The sequence below is a fragment of the Vombatus ursinus genome, unplaced genomic scaffold, assembly GCF_900497805.2.
Source record: "Vombatus ursinus unplaced genomic scaffold, bare-nosed wombat genome assembly UNPS02014808.1, whole genome shotgun sequence".
NCBI classification, from domain to species: domain Eukaryota; kingdom Metazoa; phylum Chordata; class Mammalia; order Diprotodontia; family Vombatidae; genus Vombatus; species Vombatus ursinus.
Window position 1 is genome coordinate 4,362,872 of NW_020954586.1, and position 25,526 is coordinate 4,388,397.

Consider the following 25,526-nt stretch of genomic DNA (forward strand, 5'->3'; position numbering starts at 1 on the left):
GTCTTTTTGGAAGTTGGATTTTCTCTCCTAGTGCCCTTTGTAAGCCAGCAGGAAGGCCTTCTGTTGGACTCCTCCTGCTGCTTTTCTCCTTTTCCGCTCTCTTTTCCACCTTTTGTAATGCTTTCACATCCTGGAAGGCAGTGACATAATCTCTTTATCTTGCTTCTCCGTGGAAAGTGACTCCTGCTTTTTTTTTTTTTTTTTAGTTCTCTTTTGGTAGCTGAGTCTGCTCACTGGAGCCTTGTTACTCATTTCTCCACGTCCTTAGAGACTTGACCATGAAGACTCCAGGTTCGTGTGCCAGCGGGCCTCACAGCAGGATCCCTGGCCCACTATGTCAGTGCTTCTGATTTTTCAGACCATCACCATCTCCTGCAACCCCAGCATTTCATCCTCTGGTCCCCACGGCATTCATCTCTCCCGTCTGTGCCTCCTTCCTCCAGGGTTGAAGCTATGGGGAAACTTTCTGCCGATCACCTGGTGTCCCAACTGTTCTCTTGTTCCTATTGAAATTCACCCTGTTTCCTTTTCTAGAACAGCCACATGTATTCAGTCTCAAGCGCACACAGTGTCTCTGAGAACTAGCCATATTGCTAAGGAAAACAAGTAACAAGCCGTTATTCCCACAGTCCAGACACTATTGCTCCAAAAGGAAGATGGCGCCTTTCTGTGGTGGTTCACCCTGCCAGGATGCCCCTTCTGAGGCTCTGTCCGAGGGGAATGTGTCTCCATAAAGGTGTCTAGTAGGCTCCTTCCAGTGACAGGCTTGACATGGGCAAAGCAGCTGTTATTTACTGCAAGTCTGTATTCCCTCTCTTTTTTCTTTCACTTATTTGTTTGGTTTTTAACCTGGAATTTAGCAGACACTAGATAAGCCAAGCATTTCCTGGGTTGGGGGAAGATTTGGAGCAGAGAGTGCTGAGTGAAAATGAGAGGGATGCTAACGAGGGATCTAATCATGAGGAATCATCAATAATAAGATTTCATGATAATGCATAGGAGCACCTAGGAGGTGGCCAAGCAGCCAGACTGCAGAGCAGGGGCCGCTGTCAGAGGAGCTCCAGAGACTTGAACGTGGTAAGGGAACAGTGTGGGGCCCAGAGCAGGGCAGTGACCGGCTCTCATGCCAGTGCTTGCTAGGACCATGGCTCTCCCTCCCTTCCAGCCCAGTATCTTGGCTGTCACATGCATTGACCCATGTGCAAGGAAAGCCTTGTGAAATTTGGTGACACAGTTACTTTTCTTTTAACTCTGCATGGAGATACGGCTTTAAGTTGCATTCTGTTTTAGCACAGAATGGGACTTTATGTACAATACCTAAGGGAATGGTCACATGCATGTGTCTGAGGTGTGCCTCATTCCCAGGAGTGGAGGGAGAGGGACGGATGCCGGGGGTGAGGGGAAGAGACACCTGATGAAGGGATTGAGAGAGTCAGGGTCTCAGTCCATTATGTGACAAATGAGGGGATACCTCTCACTGGAGGATCCTCCTTGAATCCCGACCATTCTGAGCTGTGAGCTTGTGTGATGAGCAGGGTAGTGGTGTCTGCACCAGGAACAGGTGGGGTTGGAGAGCCATCTGAGGACATGCAGGAAGAGGGGGATTTAATGGAGGGCCAAGAGAAGGTGACTGACCAGCATTCAAGAGAGGTCAGAGCTGGACAAGATGCCGGCATTCCTGTGGCATCTCCGGGTCCATGCCAGTCCTTTGAGCACAGATACCCGTTTCCTTGTCAGAGGGTACAGTTGTGTTCGTGGAACTGGAGTGGCACAGCAGATATTGACTACTGGAGTTGGAGTCAGGAAGACTTGAGTTCGAATCCAGCCTCAGTCACAGATTCTGGCTGTATGACCCTGGACAAGTCACTTAACCCTTCCTCTATAAAATGGGGCTAATAACAGCACCTACTTCCTTGGGTTGTTTTGAGGATCAAATGAAGTAACAACATGAAAAGCTCTTCCAAAGCTTCAAGTGTGATTGAAATGCTGGCCATCCTCCTCCTCCTCTTCTTCCTCATCGTCATCGTCATTGTTCCAGATGTTCAATAATTCCTTTTTCTACCTCCCATTACACGAGCCTGTAGCCTGTTGCTGATGCTCAGGACAGAGCCCTTTTCTGCTTTGTTTGCTCTTTGAAGGATTTCTTCCAGTCTATTTGCTTTTTTTTCCCCCTCCCAGTGAAGACTCCATTCTCCCGGGTAGCCTGGTGCACAGACAAGCCCTTCTCCGACCTTTCCCTTTCCTTTTTGGAAGACCAGCCTGCCGCTGGCGCTCACTGGCAAAAACACCCTCAGCCCACAACGCTTCATTTACTGCCATGTTCCCCCGGACCTTCGGGCACGCGGGAAGCAGGATGCTCGCTGCACTGTCGTCCTTACTAGTGTCTCTTCTGGCCAATTCTCGGGGGAAAAATGAACAAGCTCCAGATTAACTTGGGAAGAAGAAACTGCAGGACCAGATGGATTCACAAATGAATTCTATCAGGCATTTAGAGAACAAATAACTGCAGCATTATAGAAATTGTTTACAATTCCTTCTCACACAGATATGGTGTTGATACATAAACCAGGAAAGATCAAAACAAAAAGAAAACTATACGTCAATATCCTTAATGAACCTAGATACAAACATTTTAAGTAACATGTTAACAAAGAAGCTAAAATACCATTATTTATTTCCTATGCTCGATGGCCAGATCGGATTTATAATAGGGATTTAGGGTTGGTTTAGTGTTAGGAAAACAATAAACTTAATTAGCCATATTAGGAACAAAGTCAACAGAAATCATAGGATTACATCAATAAATGGAGAAAAAAGCTTTTGACAAAATACAATACTCATTTCTGTCAAAACCTCTGAAAGCAGAGGAATAAATGAATCTTTCCATAAGATGATGAATGGTATATAGCTAAAACCAAGAACTCCTCTTGTAACAGAGATAAGTTGTTTCCAATAAATCAGGGGCAAAACAAGATGTCTGTTGTCACCACTTCTGTTTGACACAGTATTAGAAATGCTGGCCAGAGCGATGGGACAAGAAAAGGAAATGAATGGAGGAAAAGAATGGTCACTTTTGTAGATGATATGATGGTACTTAAAGAACTCCAAAGGACCAACTGAAAACGAATGGAAACAAGGACTTCGACAAACTTGTGGTATCCAAAATCCATCGAAATCATTAGCATTTCTGTTAAATTTTAATACAACTCAGCAGGAAAAGATAGAAAGAGAAATTCCTTTTAAAATTACTACAGAATGAATAATATACCTGGGAGATGCACATACATGAACACATATAACACACACGTACACACAAAACTGTTTATAGAAATTTTGTTGTTGTTCATTTGTTTTCAGTTGCATCTGACTCTTCATGACCCATTTAGGGTTTTCTTGGCAAAGACACTGGAGTGGTTTGCCATTTCCTTTTTACTCATTTTATTGATGAGGAAACTGAGGCAAATAGGGTGAAATGACTTGGCCGAGGTCACACAGCTGTAAGTGTCTGAGGCTGGATTTTAAGTTGGAAAGAAGAATCTTCCTCACTCTAGGCCTGGCACTCTACCCACTGTGCCACCTAGCTGCCCGTTAGTTTAAATTAAAGAAAGACTTTTTCACAGTTAGAGTTATCCACCAGTGTAATGGACTGGCTTGGGAGATAATGTTTTTCTCCTCTCTGGAGACTTGCAGATATATCCTTCCAACATGTGTCTGCTTGTTGGCGATGGCGTAATGAGGGTCTGTTTGGGGGAAGGGTGGCAGGGGAATCACAAGGGTAGAGTGGACAGGCCTTGGAAAAGGGCAACAACCCATCCAAAGCACGTGGTCTTTGTTCCTGAAGTTCCCCCCAGAGCGTTGCTTAGCTTTCCCGATGCTGCCAATGCTAGCCGCCATTTGTGTCTTGTCTCCCATGTGCCAGGCAGTGTGCAAGGAGCTTTACAAATACTCCCTCATGTGATCCCCCCAACAACCCTAGGAGGTAGATGCTTTGGTAGCCCTATTGAGAGGCAGGATGATGTAGAAGAAAGAGTCATAATAATAATAATTACTATAGCCAGCGTTTATATGGTACTTCCTTAATTCCTCCTCTTCGACTTGCGCTGTTCTGAGGGCACCATTTGGAGGGGGCATCTTGTGTGGCCTCTTATCTCGACCCTCGAACATCCTCTTCTTGGATTCTTTCTGGGAAACAAAGGCCTTGGAAACTTAGACCATAGCCTGAAATGAAAAGTGAACTTTATGTGACGGTTTTCCTTTTTAACTTATGGCTGGGGTGACAGAGTCTTTGGAAAACTTTGTTTCTGCAGAACAATGAGAACTCTGCTCTAAGTGGACACGCTGGTAGGTAGATGATTTCAACACAGATGGAAAAACAAACAGCTGATCATTCTTCAGTCCCATTCAGTTCAACCCATGTCAGTGTTTCCAGAGTACGCCCAGAATGGTAAAAGTTGGCTTCCAGCTGAGCCTTCACTAAGAAGGGGCCAGTCCCAAAAAGGATTTATTTATTTATTTTGGCCCATGCCATTTAAAAATGATAATGAGTACAAGGCACCCCCCAGTTGTCTGGTTTTGGGGGGTTAGCCCATATGTATTTGCTTTTGCACCTGGAAACTCCATTTTGTTTGGTTAAGGCTAGGATTTGGAGGTTGGGGGCTGGGGGAGCTAGAATAACAAACAAAAATATAAAATATTGAATGTTGAAAAATGTTTAGCTTGCTACTTTTTCATGAGGATTTTTAATACTCCTGGTACAATGCCTACATGTGTCTTTACTGGAGAGATGTGGTTTCAGTTTCTTGGGTGAATGTGCATTTTATAAGTGTTTTTTTTTTATAAAGGAAATTAAACATTAAAGGAATTTAAGTACTTTACTCTTTATATAATATAACTAAGAAAAGCCAGGAACTTCAGGGTTGGTTTTTTAAAATTTAATAAGTATAATCCATTTTCCACCATTTTGTTTATTATGGCTGGGCCTTTTAAAAGTTAGAGTTTATTTTGATTTTGTTGTATTTCAGCAGATGTGCACAATAAATTAACCTATCTCTTTTCTACATTGGGGCTTGGGGCAGTATTAAATAACATCTAGTTCTAGGCCATTTTGACATGCAAGTGATTTAGCTTCATTCAGCCTCTGTCGTCCTCTGGGTTGTTGTATGACACTTAGCAAATGAGTCACGTGAAACAAGCAAAGCAAATTGGGCTGAAGGCTGGATATCAGAGCGAAAATTCAGGCAGATGTAAGACTTATCTTGCAGAAGTACCTTCTTCTGGACCTCAGTTTTCTCATCTGTCAAATGATGAGGTTAGACTGGATATGACATACAAGATGTTTCATTCATTCACCTACTCTTTGTGATCACGTAGTGCATATAGAATGGGCAAGATGGAAGGCCAGGTCCATCATTTAAATCATGGCTGAGTCACGCAGGCTCTTAGAACCTCAATTTCCTTGTGTCAAATTGGAATTACAAGTTTTGAACTCCCTTTTGCACCGGGAAATTATGATGAAAGTATTTCATGTCTGACTGACAGACAAAGCATTTATTTAGCTCTGGCTATATTCCAAACATTGTACTAAGTGCTTGGCTATATGAATGCAGAAGAGAAACCTGGTCCTGCCTTCACAAAGCTTACTTTCTAACAGGGAGAGACAGTGCATTTTATAAAGTTCACCTGCAGGTGATCAGAAAGGCCAGGACATTCTAAGGGCTTAGGGGGGTGGAATAGATGGCAAGGCCCCGGGATCCTGGGGGGCACGCCCCCCCTTTCTTTATGGCACCTGCCCAGACAGTATACTATTGTATTCAGGCCTTGTGCTAGAGGAGGGGGATACGAAAACGGTGGTGACGGTGACAACATGCTTTGTGCCTTACCAAGAATTTCACAAACTCTTAGGAAGCTGTGATTCTTTCTGCATAATGTGTCAGTAGAATTCTCTTTTTATTATGAATGGAAAATGTTTCCTAGTAAATAAAGGGCCAGACTTGTTGTCAGGAGGACCTGGAATCAGATCCTGCATTTAGCGCATCATGCCTCTGTAATCACAGCAAAGTTCTTTAATCTCCTAATATCCTGAATCTTTAAGAATTATATCCTGAGGTATAGCTTGATTGGATCCTGGAAATCCTTGACTCATTGATGTATTCTGGTCATCTAGGAAATGAGAATGCTGACGCACAGAGCGCACCCCAGGGAAACCTCCCCAAGCCCCAAGACCCGAGACTTTGCCCTGACAGCTTGCTGCAAAGATCTGCCAAGGTAACAAGCCGTCCCCCTCTGGGCAGGAAGCCTTGGTTTGTCCCTTGTGTTCTGGGCTTGTGGCGTCCCCTGAGGGTCCCAGATGCCCCAGGTGACCAGCAGGCTTGTGCCCATGGAGCCGCCTCCTCTGGCTCAATGAGACAAATGGCATTGACTTTTTCTGGGATGTCAGTGAAGAATGTGATTTTCCAGGGAGTGCTTGTCCTTCTAGGAAGATTGTCCTGGTGTGCATGCCATGGTATGCCAGCCAGCTGGCTCTCATTTGAGTGGAAGCTCCTTGAGGGCAGGGCCTGACTTTGCTCAGCTGTGTCTCCAGCACCTAGATCAGTGCATGTTGATTGATTGCTGTTTCTGCCTGGCTGCCTCCAGGTCTCAGGGAATGTGGTTTTCTCCTCTATCTTATGCAACAGGAAGTATGTTGTGGTTTAAATAAAAAAAAAGATTCCCTTATTAAAGAAAACAGGTCAAAATGGCTGAAGACGTCACTGCTGGCAGTGACCATAAGGAAGCCTGAAAATCTGAGAGGGGGACATTGATGGGGGCTGTAACTGAGCTCATATCCCATCATTATGTGCTAGGCTCCTTTCTCTCGAAGCTTATGAAGACACTTCTGTGTAATGCAGTCTTTTTTTGTGTGTGCTTAAATGGGGATTCCGTGGGCACATAGAATTACAAATTACCAGTCTGTGAGATGATTGGCTCTCTTTGGACAAGAGAAATAGCCTGACTCAGGGACTGCTCTTAGAAACTCTCTTCTGCCTCCCCTGATTTCTCCTGGTGTGACACATAGGTAACTCCAGCTTTTTATCATTTCAGGTGGTTTATATCTTGGAGAAAAAGCACTCTCGGGCAGCCACTGGATTCATCAAGCTACTGGCCGATAAGAACAGTGAGCTGTTCAGAAAATGTGCCTTGTTTTCACCCTCTGATCACCGAGTCCCTAGGGTTTATGTGCCCCTTGCTGACTGCCCGCCGGACTTTGTGACTCGGCCTAATGACTATGCCCGAACACTCTTTGTCTGCAGGATTGCGGCCTGGGAGGAGCACAGCCACTTTGCAGTGGGGTAGGTGATCATATGTGTGCTTAGGGGACCGGGGACCTACTGTTTGCTGGGGGTGGGGCTTCGTTTGTTTATTGGACAGCCAGAGAACTTGACTTATTTGGATTCGAAGGACCACTTCCATTTTAAGAGGGCATATGGGGAGGCTGTTGTTCCTTTTAGCTACCTGAACATACCTGCTGTGGCGTCGTTTTCCTCTGGACCCTCCAAAGGATGAAGATGATCTTCCTTTGCAAAGAAGGGAAACCCATTCTGGCCTTGACACTCAGTCAGTTCATGGTTCCCATTTCCAGATGTGTATTGAAAATAAACTGTTTTACCATGCACTTAGACCAAGCCCTTGGTGGTACCAATTGATCCAAGGCATGGTGAAAGTCAGGGGCATTCTCAGGGGATATTACTTTGCCTTGAATTAAAGCGTGTATGTTTTTGGAATGTCTTGCCTTTTTTTTTTTTTTTTGGTTAAAGAATGTCCAATTTAATGATTACCAAAAAAAAAAAACCAAAACCAAAACTCTATCATGGATAGGAGTGTGGCGTTCTGTTTCATAGATTCATAAAATGTCAGACTTGGAAGGGGGTGTGAAGGTGACTTAGTCCAACCTCTTAATTTTACAGATGAGGAAACTGAGGTATGGAGAGGCAGAGTGGTATGTTTGAGGGCATGCATTTATTTGAATTCTTGGGCCACCATTTTGAGAAATGGATGAATGAGTGAATGGAAAAGCATTTATTAAGTACTTACTATGTACCAAGCCCTATGCTAAGTACTGGGGACTCAAATAGAAAAAAATGGCACAGGCCTTGCTTTCACTGAGCTTTCACTCTATTGGAGAAGACATCAAGTTCTATAAAAGAGTTCAAACAATGGAAAGGCTCAGAAACTCTTAAGGAAGAAACAGCAGGGCATGTAGCAAGGCTTTACAGGTCTTCATTTTCCCAACAAATGAGAATGGGAAAATGTGACTCACAACAAGATGTCTAAATAACAGATCCCAATAACCTAAGTGAGGCTTATGTGGCTTTCATGAATGACCTTTGCAGTTCAGTGTCTAGACATCTGTCAGTTATATCAAGTTTAAAAGACAGAAGGACAAAAATATAAGGCATGTTACTAATTGTTGAAAGCAAAATGGTTTATGAGTATTGCACAAAAGGAAAAACATAACAGCAAGTGAATACCTTTCTTTAATATAGGAGCTAGTAACTTAGTTTCCCTTGCTTCCAGTTGTTGGGCCAGTGAAATATTTCTTTTAATTGCCATATGAAGAGATAGGAAGAAAATGTGCTATTGTACGAGGGGGCCACTTTTGCATAGCATATTGGAATGGGGCAAATAGAGTGCTGGGCTTGGCCTCTCTAGGACTAGAGCTCTAATCAAGCCAGTTTCAGAGCCGCAGTAGCTGCGAGACCCCGGTCCAGTCACTGTGTGCCTTTTTGGTCTCAGTTCTGTCGTCTGTCAAATGAAGATAATAATTGCACCAGTCTGCCAGGGTTGTCGTGACAAACAAATGAGAGAAGAACTGTAAGGTTCTGGGCAGACCTTCAGGCCTCATGAAGATGCTGTTGTGATGATGATGATGATGGTGATGATGATGACGGTGACGATGACGATGGTGGTGATGATGATGGTGACGATGATGACGGTGACGACAATGATGATGGTGGTGGTGATGATGACGGTGACAGTGGTGATGATGATGGTGACAGTGATGATGGTGATGATGATGGTATGATGGTGATGATGATGACGGTGACAATGACGGTGATGATGACGATGATGATGATGATGATGGTGATGATGATGATGATTGACATGTTGCCAACGTGAATGCTCCTTTCCATTCTGCTGACATTACCGTGGTTCAGGCCCTCACCACTTCATTCAGGGCTGTGCCGAAGCAAGCCCGAACTCGCCTGTGAGAGCTGATTGTTAAATCTTCAGTGGGAGTGCGCAGGCCTCTGAAATCAGGGCTTGACTTAATGTCTCAGTGGTTCCTGTCCTGCTGCCGATGTTCAGCATTTGTCAGCGCCCGCTCGACCTCGGATCAAGGGTTACCGCAGTGGCAGACGCCCCGCTGGGCTCTCACGCCGACGCCTTCTCCCTCTCGGCCGCGGAACAAGGCTGATGAAATGTTGCTTGCGTCGCGCTGCCCTCCGCTCGTGTACGGGCGGTTCTCTCTTTCTCGGTGCGCCAGGAGCCCGGGGACTTGCTTCTCCAGACTTCCAAATGTGACGCCTGCTTTTGTCCAACTTCTCGCCCGCTTTTATTTCTCAGCCCGAGCCTCTCGTCCGTTCAGATCCGTCTCTTCGTTGTCCTTCTGCAGACCTCATGTTCTTTCTTAACTTTCAGAAATTGGCAGAGATTAGTAATTGTGGGGCACCCAGGGAGCGCAGTGGATAGAGTGCTGGGCTTGGAGTCAGGAAGACCCGAGTTCAAATGTAGCCTCAGACACTTACTAGCTGTGTGAATGTGGCCAAGTCACTTTACCCTGTTGCCTCGGTTTCCTTATCTGTAAAATGAGTTGGAGGAGGAAATGGCAAACCCCTCCAGTATCTCTGCCAAGAAAACCTCAAGTGGGACCATGAAGAGTCAGACAGGACTGAAACGACTGGACGACAAATAATAATTGACATTTGTGTCGTTTTTCTGGTTTGCCCAGTACTTTCTATATATTATCTCATTTACTCCTTGTCAGTGTACCCTCTGAGGTAGGTATTGGTATTCTTATCTCTGTTTTACAGTTGAGGAAACAGGCAGCTAGAGGGCTGGAGCTGGAGTCAGGAAGACCTAGTTCAAATCCAGCCTCAGACACTAAACTGTGAAACCTAGGCAAGTCACTTAACCTCTGTTTGCCTGAGTTTCCTCGACTGTAAAAGGGAGAGAGATAATAACAGCATCTGCCTCTTCCAAGGTTGTTGTGAGGACCAAAGGAGATAATAATTGTAGAGTGCTGAACACAGCGCCTGGCACAGCGTACATGCTGTGCACACGCTAGCTAGTATCAGCTATTTTTGAGACGCTGAGTGACTTGGCCGTGGTGACACAGTTCTTAAATGTGGGGTGAGGGCCTCTGCTCACCGCGCCTGATGCTGGCTCTCCTAAATTCAGAACGCTTTGCTTTCACCTGAGCACTTGGCATCTGTGTCTGAGCTGTGTGGGCTGTATGGAACTGGAGCTCTCTTTGAGCCCTTGTCAGCTAGTCTCATGTGCATGGGTTGGCTCTGTAACTGCACCCTGCTCCCGCAGGTGTCTGCACGGGCAGAATGGGTCCCTTGGCTAGGCTGACTCTGTGCACTTGTGCTGAGCTCCTCCAGAGCCAGCTGTGGGTCACCCTTGGGGCATCTAGCTCCCTGGAACTAAGCAGGATGTGTAGGCACCTTTGGCGCCGTCCAGGCTTGCGTCTGTTTTATGGGGTCCAAACTCCGGTTCTGGCCTCTCCCTCCGTGCGTCCCAAGGTCAAGTCCTGTTGCTCAGGCCCACCTCTTAATGGGCTTGCTCTGGGCAGTCCCTTTCTTGCCCTCCGAGCCAGGAGCTGATGGTGACCCTGCCTTTCGGTTTCTCCTGATGTCCCAGGAGCACTGGGCTTGGCAAAGAGAAAGGAAATTTGTTGGGCTGGGCAGGGGGGCAGCCCAGGAGGTGCAGGCTTCTCTCTTATCTGTCCTTTTGACAGGTCCCATTGTGCATCTCTGCTGTAGCTGTTTCACAAGGGTTTGAGTGGTAAGGGTGTGGTCAGGAAGCCTTCCCCAGTGCCTGGATGGGAAAGCTTGAAAGGCTCTCTGAGGTTATTTCCACCCAGAGTTCTCGGTGGGAAACCTTCTTGGATGGGAGTTTGAAGTAGATAATGGGCGAAGGGGGCTGATGGAAAAAGGACGTCAGCTTTGCTTTTTGTCCTCCTTATCTACTGAGAAAGGAACATTGAAAGTGAACTATTATGGATGTTGGCCTTTTTTCTAATGAAATTCTGTTTCTCTGGGTAAGGGAGTTTAAAAATCTCTCTTGAGAAGTAAACTTCCTTAATTCATTCACCAAACATTCATGAAAATCATACTAAGTGAGTTATGAGAGTTCAGTGATATTAATGATGAATTTCCAGTGCAGCTTTTTTCTTTCAAGATCAAGCTGCTTAACCTTGGGGGATCCTGTAGCCTTTTCAATTGGGGTGTCTGTTGCTAATCTCCAGGCTGCACCCAGTGCATTGGGAGCCTGTGCTGAATCATAGAGGTGTTTTTGGGGAGTTCTGACAACTGGGCTTTCCTCATTTGGCTTTGTCAGTTTTTGATGGTGGTGGTAGTGGCAGAGAGAGGAAGGAACATGACCAGAGCACATGTGTATACACGTGTTTGGGCACGCTTTTCCTGTGAGCAAGTTGTCTTGGGCAGCGCTGGTGTTCTGTACCGTCACCTATGCTCTGTGCTCTGTCTTTCTATTCCTTCCTCAATTTCATGTGCTACTTGTCCTTCATGGTACTCTCTGGTTGGCCCATGCACCCATATATAAACAAAGCTAGACTCATTGTGCACCCCTGTCTGCAGCACAATGTGTGTGTGTGTGTGGGTAAAATGGAAGAAACTTGGCATAAATGCACATAGTTTTAAATTTTAATTTTTCTAATGAATGAAAATCCATCTTCTTTCCCTCCTGCCCCCCCACCATTGAAATCTAACCCTTTTTCATTGTAAAAGAAAGAAACCAAAACCCTTGTAACAAGTATGCCTAGTGAAGCAAAAAAAAAAATTTGCATTGTCCATGTTAAAAAAAACAACCCTGTCTCCCTCTGCACCTTGAGTCTAGTGCCTCTTGTCAAGAGATGGGACGTATGTTGGAGAGTGGGTGCTCTGGACTGGTGGCTGGTCATTGCTATGATCCGAGTTCAGAAGCATTTCAAACTTGTTTGTTTTTACAGTCATGTTGTTACTATAATAAATTGTCCTCCTGGTTGTGCTGCCTTCCTTCTGCTTTAGTGCAGAGAAGTCTTCCCAGGTTTCTCTGAAACCGTGCCCTGCATCTTTTCTTCCATCACAGTGTTGTTCCATTACATTCAGGCACCATAATTGTTGGCTGATGAGCAGTTAGTTTCCAGTTCTTTACTCGTACAGAAAGAGCTCCTATAAATATTTTTGTGCCTCTTTTGTACCTTTTCATCTTTCGTTGATTGTTTTAAAAAAATAAACTTTTTTTTATACCACTCTGTGGTACTCAGGTGTATGGTTTGTGGTAAGCTGTATTTCATGGGTCCATGAGGCAGTAACATGTGGAGTGTGCATTTTGAAGCGCTTTCCTCACATTCACCACCGTGCGTTCTCTGAGTAAAGATAATAGCAGGTAAGAGTAGAGGTTGTGATTGGACGGTCAGTTGACCCTCAGTAAGACAGAAGGAAGAACATGCCCCTGTCTAGTATAGTTTGTCCAGAGATGAGCAATCTCCCCATTTTCCATGCTCTAGGTCACAAGTCAGAGTCAGTACCTCAGCCCTTGTGCCCTGCCAGGACATGGCTCTGCTCGAATGTTGCCTGTCACGTGTGTTCCATTTTTGGGTGGCTCTCCTGCTTTTCTCATGTTTGTGACCACGGCCTCACTCTGACTCAAGGGGAGACCGAAGGTGGAGCTTGTCTTCTGGCTTCGATTCTTCACGATCAGTGAAGGCTTCTCCCTCGTTTCTCCCATGACAACTTCCCTCCACTAAGCACGCCCTTTATTTCAATGCATCAACTTGAATGGGTAGAGAACTTACTCTGTTTATCCTTGGTGGGTGATGTCAGCCTTGGGGAGAAGTGGTATTTGTTGGAAGAATGAGGTCTCTAAGGGGAGAAAGCTTTTCATTGCAGTAACTGTCCTGCCACTGGGTTTCACCATTTTGCTCTCCATGATGGGCATAGTGGGATGACAGTGTCGCTGACCAAACATGAATTCAAGGGTTGGGTTAAGTAGGAAAAGTTTGCTGGGCTGGGGCGGGGCTCCTGGAGAACAGCTTTTCAGTGCCCCCTGGTGGCTGATGAGAACTTAACCCTGTTGGAGAGGGATAGAAGGGATGGAGGGGGTGGGGTGGGGGTGGGGTACAGGCCAGGCTCTGTCATTTCTGTATTGGACATTTGTCTTGAACTCTACTGGCAAGGTCATTGTTTCCAGTCTCCGCTTCAAACATATTCTGGTGCGAGCCACAGACTTTTAGAGCTGAAGCAGGACACTTGATCCGGTCCATTCCCCTAATAGTAGATCCCGAATTCTTGGTCTCACATTTACGTCTTTCACCTTAGATAACGGACTGTCTCACTCTCCCTGTTCTGTGGCCTCTAAACTCTGCCTTGCCACTCCTTTCCTCATTTTCTGTCTTTGCTGCATTCTCTGTTGTAATGCCTTAATTTTGAAATATCAGTTTACTTATTTCTTGTCTTTTAGTATCTTGCTTTCCTTTAAGAGCCTCTCAGAAGTTCGTCTCTTGGTTAAAGCTAACAACAACAAAATGAGAATGCTGTGTGCATTGCCAGTAGTTGTGGAAATCAGCATGTATGCAGTATGACCAGATAATAAAGCATTTATTAAGTGCCCACTGTGTGCCAAGCACTGTGCTGAACCTGGGGGTGTACAGAGAATGGCAAAAGACCAGTGGGAATGACAACATGGAGACAACTGTGCACAAACAATATCTACACATACACACACACACACACACGCACGCACACGCACGCACACACGCACACACACTAAATTGGAGATAAACAGTAGAGGGAAGGCAGTAGCATTAAGGGGCATTAGGAAAGGTGTCCTGGAGGCAGTGGGATTTGAGCTGGGACTTGGAGGAAGAGAGGGCAGGCAAGAGGTAGAGTTCAGGAGTGAGAACATCCCGGGCATGAAGGTCAATCAGGCCCGTGCCTGGAGTCAGGAGATGGAGGGTCTTGGTGTGAGGAGCAGCCAGGAGGCCGGGCTCACTGCTCCAGAGAGAATGTGGGGCAGGAAGGCCGATGAAGATCAGCAAGGGCTTTCTGGGGGGTGTTGGGGAGGTGGCATATTAGGAAGGGCTCTGAGTACCAATGATCCTGGAGCTTATGTGAAGCCTTCGGACTTGAATGAAGTGGAGGGTCACATGGAGGGACTTGCGCTTTAGGAGGATCATTTGGAAAGCTGAGTGGAGGATGCCTTGGAGTGGAGAGGCTCGAGGCTCGAGGCCGACTGGCTCTGTGAGCTGTATTTGCCAGCTTGGCGCTAATGCCATGCCACATTGTTTGACAGTACTGCTTAATTATGTCATACTTTTGTCTAGCGCCGAGTTGTTATGGGTTTGTTTTTGGCATCTATGGACTGTTTTTAAAAATTACTTTGGTCACTGTCTTTCAGCAAACTTTATTTCCTTTGTAATGAAAACCTGAGAAGGGATCCGTAGGCTTCACCAGTCTGCCCAAGGGCCCTCAGTAGAAAAAAGACTAAGAAATTTTGATCTAGACCTATTTTTGCTTGAAAGGACTGTGTACGACTATTTTGTTTGGTCTGTTTGCCATGAGTAAAACAGTACCTGTCTTCGGCAGTTTGATCCCAACAGACATGGGTTGAAATGCGCATCTCCATACCCAAAGCAGCAAGAAGGCACGTCCAGCTTTCTTCTCCCTCCAAGCGGCCACCAAACTTACGTGTTATTTTTGAAGTTGTTGGGTTGGGATGAAGTTGGGCTTCATCTGTTTGTCAGGGACTTGCCTCCTGCTTTCTTCTGTGCGTTTACAAAATGCTTTCTGACCCTGTGAGTGAGCACGTTCTGGAGTATTGGGTCCTGATGATGAGCGGTAGCTGTAACGGTCTTGCCAAAAGTTTCTTTTCTAGGGGAAACAGATCCTTTCCAAGGAGAATCTGAGAGAGGACGAAGAAAGGCCAGTCCCTTTGTTTTTCCAAAACAAACAAACCAACAGACAAAAAATGCCACTCTAAGTTCCCTTCTTCTTCCTCTTCTCCAGGTAGGGCCCATCCCTGGTGACTTTGCCATCTGGGGCGGGTTGGGGTGGGAGGCGGCTCTGTAGGATTTCCTCCCCCGGGGGCTTCCTCTTCATTTTTCACTTGGCTGTCACCTCAGCAGTGTCACAGACATCTGTATCCCGTGGAACAGGCCCAAAAAGTGAGTTTCTCATCTTGTATCAGCTATAAAGAAGTGGGCCTGAAGGAGTGGACTGGGAAAGGCTTTTCCAGGTGAGACCAGCAGCCATTCCCATGGTCAGGTAACAAATCAGGGAGATATTTGTAGAAACATTAAAACACTTTATGATGTTATGAGGAGAAAAGCTTCCTTTGTCCTAAGTCTGTTGTTTCTATTTTATTCAGTTAAATACTATTGCGGATGTGCAGGCTTGCTGCTCATTATAGAATGAGGAGTTACCATCTGGGTAATCAGATCACAGTGGCCTGCCTAACTTTTGCAGGCTGTTTCTGGAAGGAACAGTGTTCCTCTTTCTCCCTGTCTTGAGTTCCTTGAAGACATGCCTGGATGAAGTGGGTTGCAAGGAAAGGTCCAGTAAGCCAGCTCAGTACACGGTTGGTACAGCCCTTGCAGTACAGAGGGTTAACAGATCTAAAGGGATGGGCAGCTGTGAGTGACTGCTTTGTCCCTGCCCCTCTCCCCTCTAACACCAGCCGTGCAGATGTGGAGAGCAAACATCTCAGAATACAAGGCATTGGTATTCTAGGCCCTTGCTCGTGATGAGGCAAGTGCTGTGATCCAGATGGGGGATTTCCATCAGTTTCATGGATTTTACTTCTGAGGGTTCAGGTCTTAGTCTGCAAGTTCCTTTGGGATGAACAGCCACAGAGCACCCAAAGGAAAGCATGTCGGAGTTCTGAAAGATGCTTTCTTCCTCCTCCTCTACGTCCCTGCTGAGAGACGGTGCTCTGCTAACCTTCTGTGCTTCTCTCTGCCCCGAAGCAGAAAGGCCTGAGGACAGTGTGGAAACCGGGTAATGTGACCTTTAGCCCATGCAAAGGAAAGCTTTGTTTAGAAGAAACCCAGTGAGTTTAAACTGAAACCTAACTGAGCTGTAAGAAGCATTTTTTCCATGTGGCAGACATATGCCTGTGAATGAGCTCGTTGGTGGGTTGTAATGCTGTTCGGTGGCTTCTACAGAGCCTAGGAGAAGGTGGTAGCCTTGGAGTAGCATGAGGGCCAAGCCCCAGTTCAATAGGAGTCTCTAGTTCCATATGCAGTCGCTGCTCCCATGCTGATCCATCAGATTTCTGTGTTCTTCAAGAAACCTCTCTGCCTTGGTGGACATCAGATCTCTCTCCAGTGAAAGTCTGGAGCACATTTATTTAAATAGAAAATGTTCTCTGGAACCTTGTAAAATAAATGTTAATTACTGTTAATAGGAGCTTTGACTTCTCCATCAAAGCTGGAAACCGTAACCAAAGTATCCTTCTGTCCTTATGAGCCGTGTTGTAGTTTCAGCAAACATAGCCAGATTCCTTTGACTCAGAATGGAATCTGAGAGGAAAGCTTGCCAGAATATGAGCTCCTGGAAGACCAAGGAAGACCCTTTTCTGTTCTTTCCTTCTTTCTCTGGCCCAAAGCACCCAGTTTCCCTGTTGTTGTGTGTGGCGGATCAGTTACTGCTTTTGCCTTCCTCTGTCTGCTTAGTGTTCTGGCCCCTGGTGGTACCAGAGTCACCATCCACTCTAAACCCCAGTGAACACTTGCCTTCCTCACTCTCCTCTCTCTCTTGCATCCTAATCCTGGGAAACTTCCACAGACATATTCATGCCTACTCCAATACTCCAACTTCCTGGTTTTTCAGTGTACTCTGTCTCCACACAGAAATGGTCATCTCGCTTCATCTTGCTACTGCCCACACGTCTCTGTCCATGAACTCTGGAATTTCTTTATTAGATCAATCATTTATCATTCTACTTTTCTTTATGCCTTATGACCCCATCCCTGCTCTTTGTCCTCATTCTAACTTGCTCTCTCGTCTTTCCTTGGCCATTGTTCCCACCCAGACTGGCTGCACTCCTTCTTTATTTTAACCTCTTGGTGAATCAGCTCAATCCTCCACTCTCCTCTCTGTTAGAATTATCCCTCCTCTTATTAACTCCCATCCCAGATTACTTTTCACCGTCTGCCTCTTTCGCTCCTGTTTACGCCCTGTTGAACGGATCTGGTGGAAATCATGAAACCGTGCCGATTGAGGCCACTACACACTTATCTTAACTAATCTCAGCAGCATTGCTAGCCCAACTGTCTCATTTTCCATAGCAGGCATTCGAAGCCTTCTTGGCTCTCCACCACCCATTGCAACCATCTCCCCCTTTCCTGTCAGCTGGGGCCCATTTGCTCCTGGGTTCCAGTCCTACATCACTGAATGCCTATTAGATATTTCATACTGGATGTGTCCCTGAGGCACACCAAACTCGGTGTATCCAAAACAAAACTCATTGCTCCCCTCCTGACTCTCCCCAAACCCAGCCCTCTTCCAGACGTCCTCATCACTGTTAAGGGCCTCGGTCACCCAGGTTCACAATCTAGGTTCACCTTGTCTCATCTCTCACTTGCTTTACAAATGCCAGATTGGGTCATTTCTACTTCACAATAGCTCTTTCTCACCATTTATCCCATCATGAACCTAGTTTAGGCCCCCTGAAATAGCCTTCTCACTGGTGTCCTCTCTCCTCATCCTAGTCCATCCTGCATTTAGCTGCCAATGTGATTTTTTAAAAGCAAGGCTCTGACCATGCCAGACCACTCCTCAGTGAGGTACAGCAGCTTCCCATTTCCTCTCAAATCAAATAAAAAGTTTTCTTTTTGGCAGTGAAAAGCCTTCCCAACTTGGCTTCTTTCTACCTTTCCAAGGCTATCCCACTTGACTTCGCTATGCACATTTGATAGTTCAGCTACACTGACTTACTTGCACCTTGCACTCCATCTAAATTCTTAGCCCCCTCATCTTCACTTCAGTTTTCCCTGGTTTCCTTTAGGACTTGGCTCCAGGTCTGCTCTCGCAGGACTCTGGCCCAGCCAGCTGGTACTACCTTTCCCTTTCTAATTACCTTCCATCTACTCCCTATCTCTCCTATATGTAACTAGTTTTTTACATATTGTTTTCTCCATTTATTTTCTTTTTCTTTTCCCCTGATCGTCTTTGGAAATAAACCAAATAGTGATATTGCTGTGCCAGAGGGTGTAGGTAGTTTAATAACTCTTTGGGCATAATTCCAGCTTGTTCTCCAGAATGCTTGGATCAGTTCACAATTCCATCAGCAGTGAATTAGTGTCCCAGTTTTTCCACATCCTCTCCAGCGTTTGTCACTTTCCTCTTCTATCATTTTAGCCAATCTGGTAGGTGTAAAATGATATGTTTTAATTTGTATTTCTCTGGTCAACAGTGATTTAGAGCATTTCTAGTATGACTATAAATGGTTTGATTTCTTCATTGAAAAATGACCTGTTCATATCCTTTGATCATTTATCAATTGGGGAATGACTCTTATTCTTATGTATCTGACAAAGTTCTTTCTATATTTTAGATATTAGACCTTTATCTGATAAACTATATAATCTGCCCCCCCCCCCATTTTCTGCTTTCCTTCTAATCTTGGCTATATTGTCCTATTTGTACAAAAACTTTTTAATTTAATATAAAAAATTATCCATTTTAGACTTAATTTTGCTGTCTCTCTCTCTGTCTTATTTATGCATAATTTGTTCACCTACCCATAAAGTCTGTAAAATTTCTTGTAGAATTTCTCTTTATATCTAGGTCATGAATCCATTTTGACCTTGCCTTGGTAAAATAGTGTCCCTTTCCAGTTTTCTCTACAATTTTTACCAAATAATGAATTCTTATCCCCAAATCTTAAGTCTTTGCACTTGTTAAATATAAGGCTATTGTGTTTATTTGCTGCTATAAATTGTATGTCTACTCTATTCCATTGATCTACCTTTCTATTTTTTAGCCGGTACCAGATAGTTTTGATGATTACTGCCTTATAATGTAGTTTAAGATCTGGTACTGCTAACCCTCCTTCCTTTACACCTTTTTTCATTTTTCTTTTGGTATTCTTAACTTTTTGTTTTTCCAAATGAATTTTGTTATTATTTTTTCTAATTCAGTAAAAACTTTTTTTTTTTGATGATTTAATTGGGATGGCATTGAATATATAAATTGGTTTGGGTAAAATACCCCCATTAATTTTCAATTTGTATTTATTTTTTAAATTCAGTTTTATTTTATTTTCAGTTCCAAAGTCTCTCCCTGTAAACTCCTCCCCTAATTAAGATAGTAAGGAAAACAAAACTTGTTACAAATATGTATAGTCAAGTAAAATAAATTTTTGCATTAGTAATGCCAGAAAGATGCTGTAATGTGTACTCTTGTTAATTTTGTACTCTTAATTTAATCAGTTCTCTTATCGGGAGGTTTCTCCGTGAGTCAGTCAGTCCTTTGGAATCGTGATTGCTCATTGGCTTGATCAGAGTTCCTAAGTGTTTCAGAGTTGTTCACAATATTGTTGTTATTGTACAAATTGTTCCCTTGCTTCTGCTCACTTCAGTTTGCATACATTCATACAAGTCTTCCCGGGTTTTTCTGAGGCCATCCCCTTCATCATTTCTTATGTATGTATGTATGTATGTATGTATGTATGTATGTATTTATTTATTTATTTAGGCAATTGGGGTTAAGTGACTTGCCCGGGGTCACACAGCTATTAAGTGTCAAGTGTTTGGTCTGAGGCCGGATTTTGACTCAGGTCCTCCTGACTTTAGGGCTGGTGCTCTATTCACTGCGCCACCTAGCTGCTCCTCCCCTCATCGTTTCTTATAGCACAGTAGTATTCCATCATGTTCACGTACGGTAGCTTGTTCAGACATTCCACAATTATTGGGCATCCCCTCAGTTTCCAATGCTTTGCCACCATAAAAAGAGCTGCTACAAATATTTTTTTGCAAATGAAGCAGTCCTTTTCCTTTTCCTTTGATTTATTTAGAGTATAGACTTAGTAGCAGTTTTGCTAGGTTAAAGGGTGTGTACTGTTTAATCACTGGGGTATCGTTTCAAATTGCTTTCCAGAATGGCTGGACCAGTTCACCCCTCTGCCAGCAGTGTGTTAGTGTGTTTGTTTTCTTACATCCCATCCAGCATTTGTCATTTTCATCTTTTGTAAACTTTGCCAATTTGATGGGTATGAAATGACATTTCAGAGTCGTTTTAATGTGGATTTCTCTAATAATAAGTGATTTAGAGTATTTTTCCATATGACTATTGGTTGACAGCTTGGAGGAGAGATAGCATTACAGGCTTGGGGGACTAGTGACAGACGTGATATATGTATAGATCAGAGGGGAAGGCACTAGCAACCGTGGAGGCCCGGGAGGCTTCGTGAAGGAGACGGGATTTGAGCTGAGTCTCAAAGGGAGCAGAGAAACTAAGAGGAGACGTGAAAGGGACGGCCACTGTGAAGAACAGGGCCGGCAGATGGTTCAAGAAGCTGAGCCAGGATAGCTGGATTACAGAGTTCACCTAGTGGAGTAAAACATTCAGTCAGTCAGTGAGTCAACATTTATTCAGTGCCTGCTAGAATTAAGAGGGGTTGGGAAAAGTTTCTTGTAGAAGGTGGGACTTCAAAGCAGCCAGAGAGGTCAGTCATTGAAGTGGAGGAGGGAGAGTGTTCCAGGCCTGGGGAGGGGCAGCCAGAGAAAAGGCACAGAGCTGAGTGATACAAGGTCTTGGTGCAGCAGCCAGGAGGCTGAGGTCACTGGACTGAAGAATGTGTGTTGGGGAGTAGGGTGGAAGAATCCTAGAAAAGTAGAAGGGCTTTGAATGCCAACAGAGCATTTTGTATTTGATCTTGGAGGCAATCGGGAGCCCCTGGAGTTTATTGAGTAGGGGAGAGGGCTGACATGGTTAGGCCTATACTTCAGCAAAGTCTCTTTAGAGGCTGAACGGAGAGTGGACTGGAGTGAGGAGAGCCTTGAGACAGGCAGACCCACCCACAGGCTACTGTAATAATCCAGGCAAGAGGTGATGAGGGCCTGCGCCGGGGTGGGGTCATTGTCGGAGGAGGCAGATTTGAGAGAAGCTGCAGAGGTGAAATCACAGGCATTGGCCTTAGATTGGACATGGCAGGAGTGTGGTGAGAGAGAGTGAAGAGTCTTGGATGACCCCTAGGTTGTGAGCTCGGGGGACCAGGAGGATGGGGGTGCCCTCGATAGTAAAAGGGAAGGTGACACGGGGGCGGGGTTTAGGAGAACTCGAATAAGTTCTGGGTTGGACGTGGTTAGTGTAGGACGTCTGCTGATTATCCAGTTTACGATGTCTGAAAGGCAGCTGTGGTGTGAGGCTGGAGGTCGGCAGAGGAGTTGGGGCAGGAGAGGTCGACTGGAGAATCGTCAGCCTGGAGATGGTCATTAAAGCCATGGGAGCTGGTGAGGTCTGCAAGTGAAGCAGCGTAGAGGGAGAAGAGAAGAGGGCCAGGCCAGAGCCCTGAGGGGCCCTGATTCTTGTCAGCTTATCCCCATCCCATATTTCTACTCTTCTAACCAGTTGTTCACCTCAGCATATTCTTTGCTCCAGCCTCACTGGCCCACTTCCTCTTTCTCTGCCCCGTCTCTTGCCTCTGCACTGGTTGGTCTGCCATGCCTCAACGCTCTCTGTCCTCACTTGCGAGTCTTTGAATCCCTGGCTGCACCTCCTCAGGGAGTTTATTCTTGTGCCCCACGGCTGCCAGTGCCATCCCACCCAAGACTGCCCTCTATCTACCCTCTTTTATATACACTTATCTATGTTATTTCCTTCATTTTCTATGCTGTTTCCTCCATTTGAATGTCAGCTCCTTGAGGACAGGTCTTAGTACAGTTCCTGGCTCGTAGTAAGTACTTAATAAATGGTTATTGATTTGTTGATTTAACAAGGAGAGTGGTATAAGAATGTTGGGTTAAGGAGTTAGGCAAGGTTGGATCCCAGCTCTGCTTCCAGTGACCTCTGTGACCTTTCTGGGTCTCAGGTTCATGATATGCAAAAAGGGCTTGAGCTAGATGGCTGCTGATTGCCTGCCTGCCCTGAACCCTGTCCTCTGCAATAAAGGCTTAGGGGTCAGAGCAGTTGTTTCCATTCTGCCCGAACTCCAGTCACTTATCCCAGAGACCCATTTAAAAACAATATGGCCATGGGCAAAGAACCGAAAGATAACCACGGCAGCCTTCTGTTTGACTGTAACACGGACCCTGAAGGGAGAATTTAACACGTTTTGTGTGATGAAAAAAGCCTCAGCGGCCTGATGTTCCAGCAATTAGTGCTTTCATCTTGGAGGCTCTTATGGAGACTTTTAGTTGTCTTTGTCAGCTTAGACCCTAATCACCCTGATTCTCATTATAAGCTGTATTATAAAGGGGAGAATTAAACTCTTCACATAGTTAGATTTTGGACTGGGTAGAATGAACAAAAATGGGCATCTTTGGGCAGTTTTAGGATTTCTCTTAATTTGTAGGATGATGTTTTTTGTCTCTGTTGTTGTATCCTAGAATATATGGCATACTATCTTGGTGGATCATTTGCTCACAGACTGTTGTCAGGACTGTATGCAGAGTACTGTGGCAGGAACTGAGTCAGATGTACAACTCTGGTGAAACGCAGCCCCTCCCTTCGTGTTGCTTATGGAGGTCTGTAACATTGGAATGGGGGCTGTTTGGGGGCCTGGAAGGTGGCGGTGACAGCAGTGGCAGCAGCTGTTTTGGGAGCTCTCGCTATCTAGAAACGGGAAGGGGATTGGACTCTGTTGGGGAGAAGGAGACACCCTCAGGGCAGCTAGGAGAGGCTGCTTGGATTGCTTGGGTAGAGAAAACCCTACCTAGCTGTATAGGTCTCTAAGGAATGTTGGTGAGCTGTCTATATTTTTCATGCACTCTGCTGTGAGTTCTGTAACTAGTGTCTTACTGGTAAATGTTCAACAATCAGCTCTTTGGAATTAAAGATTAATCTGCATTATTAACATTTTCCCCATTACTTTTCAAAATCTAGAGTAGTTAATTAACAAATCACCTCTCCTTGGATTTGTAGTGTTTGTTGATTTGTCCGGTGTAAATGGTCAGACTGAAAATTTAACAACTTGGTCTTAGAAGTCAGTCCAAGCTGGCTCCAGCACATCTCTGTCTGTAATTAACCCAGGTCTTTCCTGGCATGTGAAGCCCCCATTGTCAAGGTTAAAATAACCACATCCTTTTATTTTATCTATTAGTAAATTATTAAAACCAGGTTTAAGTCCTCTTGTAGTTGAGTGAATGGTCTTATTTACTACCCTTTGCTGGTACTAGTGGTTATATTCTCAAAAGAAACTTTTCTCCCTTGGAAAGAAGGAATCATGCATTTATTAAGTGTCTGCTATGTGCTAGGGGTGTATGGGTCTTCAAGGAGGACTAATACCTCTGGTGTGAGCCCTTTTCAAGACTGCTCATCCACCGTTGGTGTGCACCTGGCCCTCAACTCTCACCTGTGGCTCCAACAGCTATAGCATGCACAATGACCACACTCCGGTAAAACTGTCTCAGCAGACAGGCTAACCCAGGTTGAGGGTAACCAGCAGACCACAAAGGTATCAGTGAGTTATGGGGGCATCTACTCCACCTACCCTATGAAGACATCTCTTAGTGGAATGGGCAGATGAGAACAGTTTGTTCCAATGGCTGTGAAGGTGGCTGGAGTGGGTAACGTGGAAGGCTTAGAGTTTGGTCAGACATTGAAGACACCAAGGTCATCCGCTGCATCCCAGGCCGTCAGCACTTATCCTGACTTTTGTCTTGCCACAGGACTTTGATGACTCTGGAAGAGGAAGGGAGGCTGACAGCTTTGTGCAGCTCTGCCTCACTTAAATCCATTTCAGGCATGCGTTGAGACATCACCTTGTGACGTTATTTTGTCCTCTTTGAAAATGAAGGACAAACAATAAACTGGGGACCCCTGTACTGGCACTGGGCACGGGACCAGGGTTACTGTTTGACAATTCCATTGCCCATTACCTATTCTGGGTCAAGGTGCCAGGGTGGAGGGAAGCACTTGAGGTCACAAGGGGGTATAAGCCCTTCCTGGGTACCCAGATACCAGAGTGTAGGCAGAAGAGCAATGACCACATCTCTCCCTTGATCATACAAAGCACTGAAAACTTAACAGACCTCCCCCCCCCCAAACTGGTTCTAAAAATAGCAGTGCAAAATAAGCAGAAGCTTGGGTCAGTCCCTGAACAGCCCCCTTTCCCCACTCCATGAGCAGAGCCCAACTCTAACATCAAGATCAAGGTCAAGAAGTAGTCTGTAAAAAGAGCAAATGACAAAAAAGAACCTGATCATAAAAAGCTGCCATGGTGACAGGGAAGCTCAAGATCAGAACAGTGTGAAAACACTTAGAAGCAGAGCCTCAGAGAAAAATGTGGATTCTTGGAATAGCTAAATAAAGACATTTAAAAAAAGAAAAAATGATTTTAAAAACCAAGAGTGGTAGAGGAAAATCTGTGAAAAGAAATGTGAGTTATGCAAGAAAATTCTGAAAAGAGAAGGAATAGCTTGGTAAAAGAAGCATAAAAAATACTGCAGAGAAGAACTCCTTGAAAGACGTGACCAGTTTGGTGGCATAAGAAAAGTTATTTTTGGTAGCAATATAAAGTATGGATTGAATGGGGGAGAAAGTGGGGATGGGAAGACTTCTTAGAAGGTTATTGCCATAGTCTATGACCATGGTCATGGTAAGGAGGGCCTATTTTGAAGTGATGACAGTGGAAACAGAGAGCCTGAGCCAGATGGAGGTATTGTGAGGACTCATTGGAATTTGGCCCCCAATTATGTGTAAGAGGTGAGGTAGAAGAAAGTATTCAAAATCACTTCCACCAAAGAGACCTAAGGCACCAGAGTATTGAGCTTAGAAGAAAGAGCAAATTTAAGGGGAAAGAGAAAGAGCTTCATTTTAGACTATCATTTGAGCTTGAAGTGCTGATGGAATATAAAGGTGAAACTGTGAAGGCAATTGAGGATCCTGAGTGGACCTCAGAAGAGGGACTGATACCAGAAATATTTATAGAGAGAATTATCATAATAGGGAGGGTCTTTGAAATCATGGGAATGGATGAGATTGCCATGGGAGAGAGTGAAGAGAGAAAGAAAAGATGACCCGTTGGGAATACTCCCATTATAAAGATTGGAAGGAGAGAAGCCAGCAATAGAGCGTTTAGTGAAGGGATAGAGAGTCTGA

At 45.0% G+C, this 25,526-nt stretch overlaps 1 protein-coding gene across 1 annotated transcript in view; it reads left to right on the plus strand.

Moving 5' to 3' along the window:
• Window positions 1–25,526, plus strand: part of DIS3L2 (DIS3 like 3'-5' exoribonuclease 2) — a 356,721-nt gene that overhangs the window by 118,862 nt on the left and 212,333 nt on the right. The window contains exons 8-9 of the mRNA XM_027875294.1: window positions 6,164–6,264; window positions 7,081–7,328. Coding sequence (XP_027731095.1) covers window positions 6,164–6,264; window positions 7,081–7,328 — 349 coding nt within the window. The remainder of the gene's footprint in view (window positions 1–6,163; window positions 6,265–7,080; window positions 7,329–25,526) is intronic.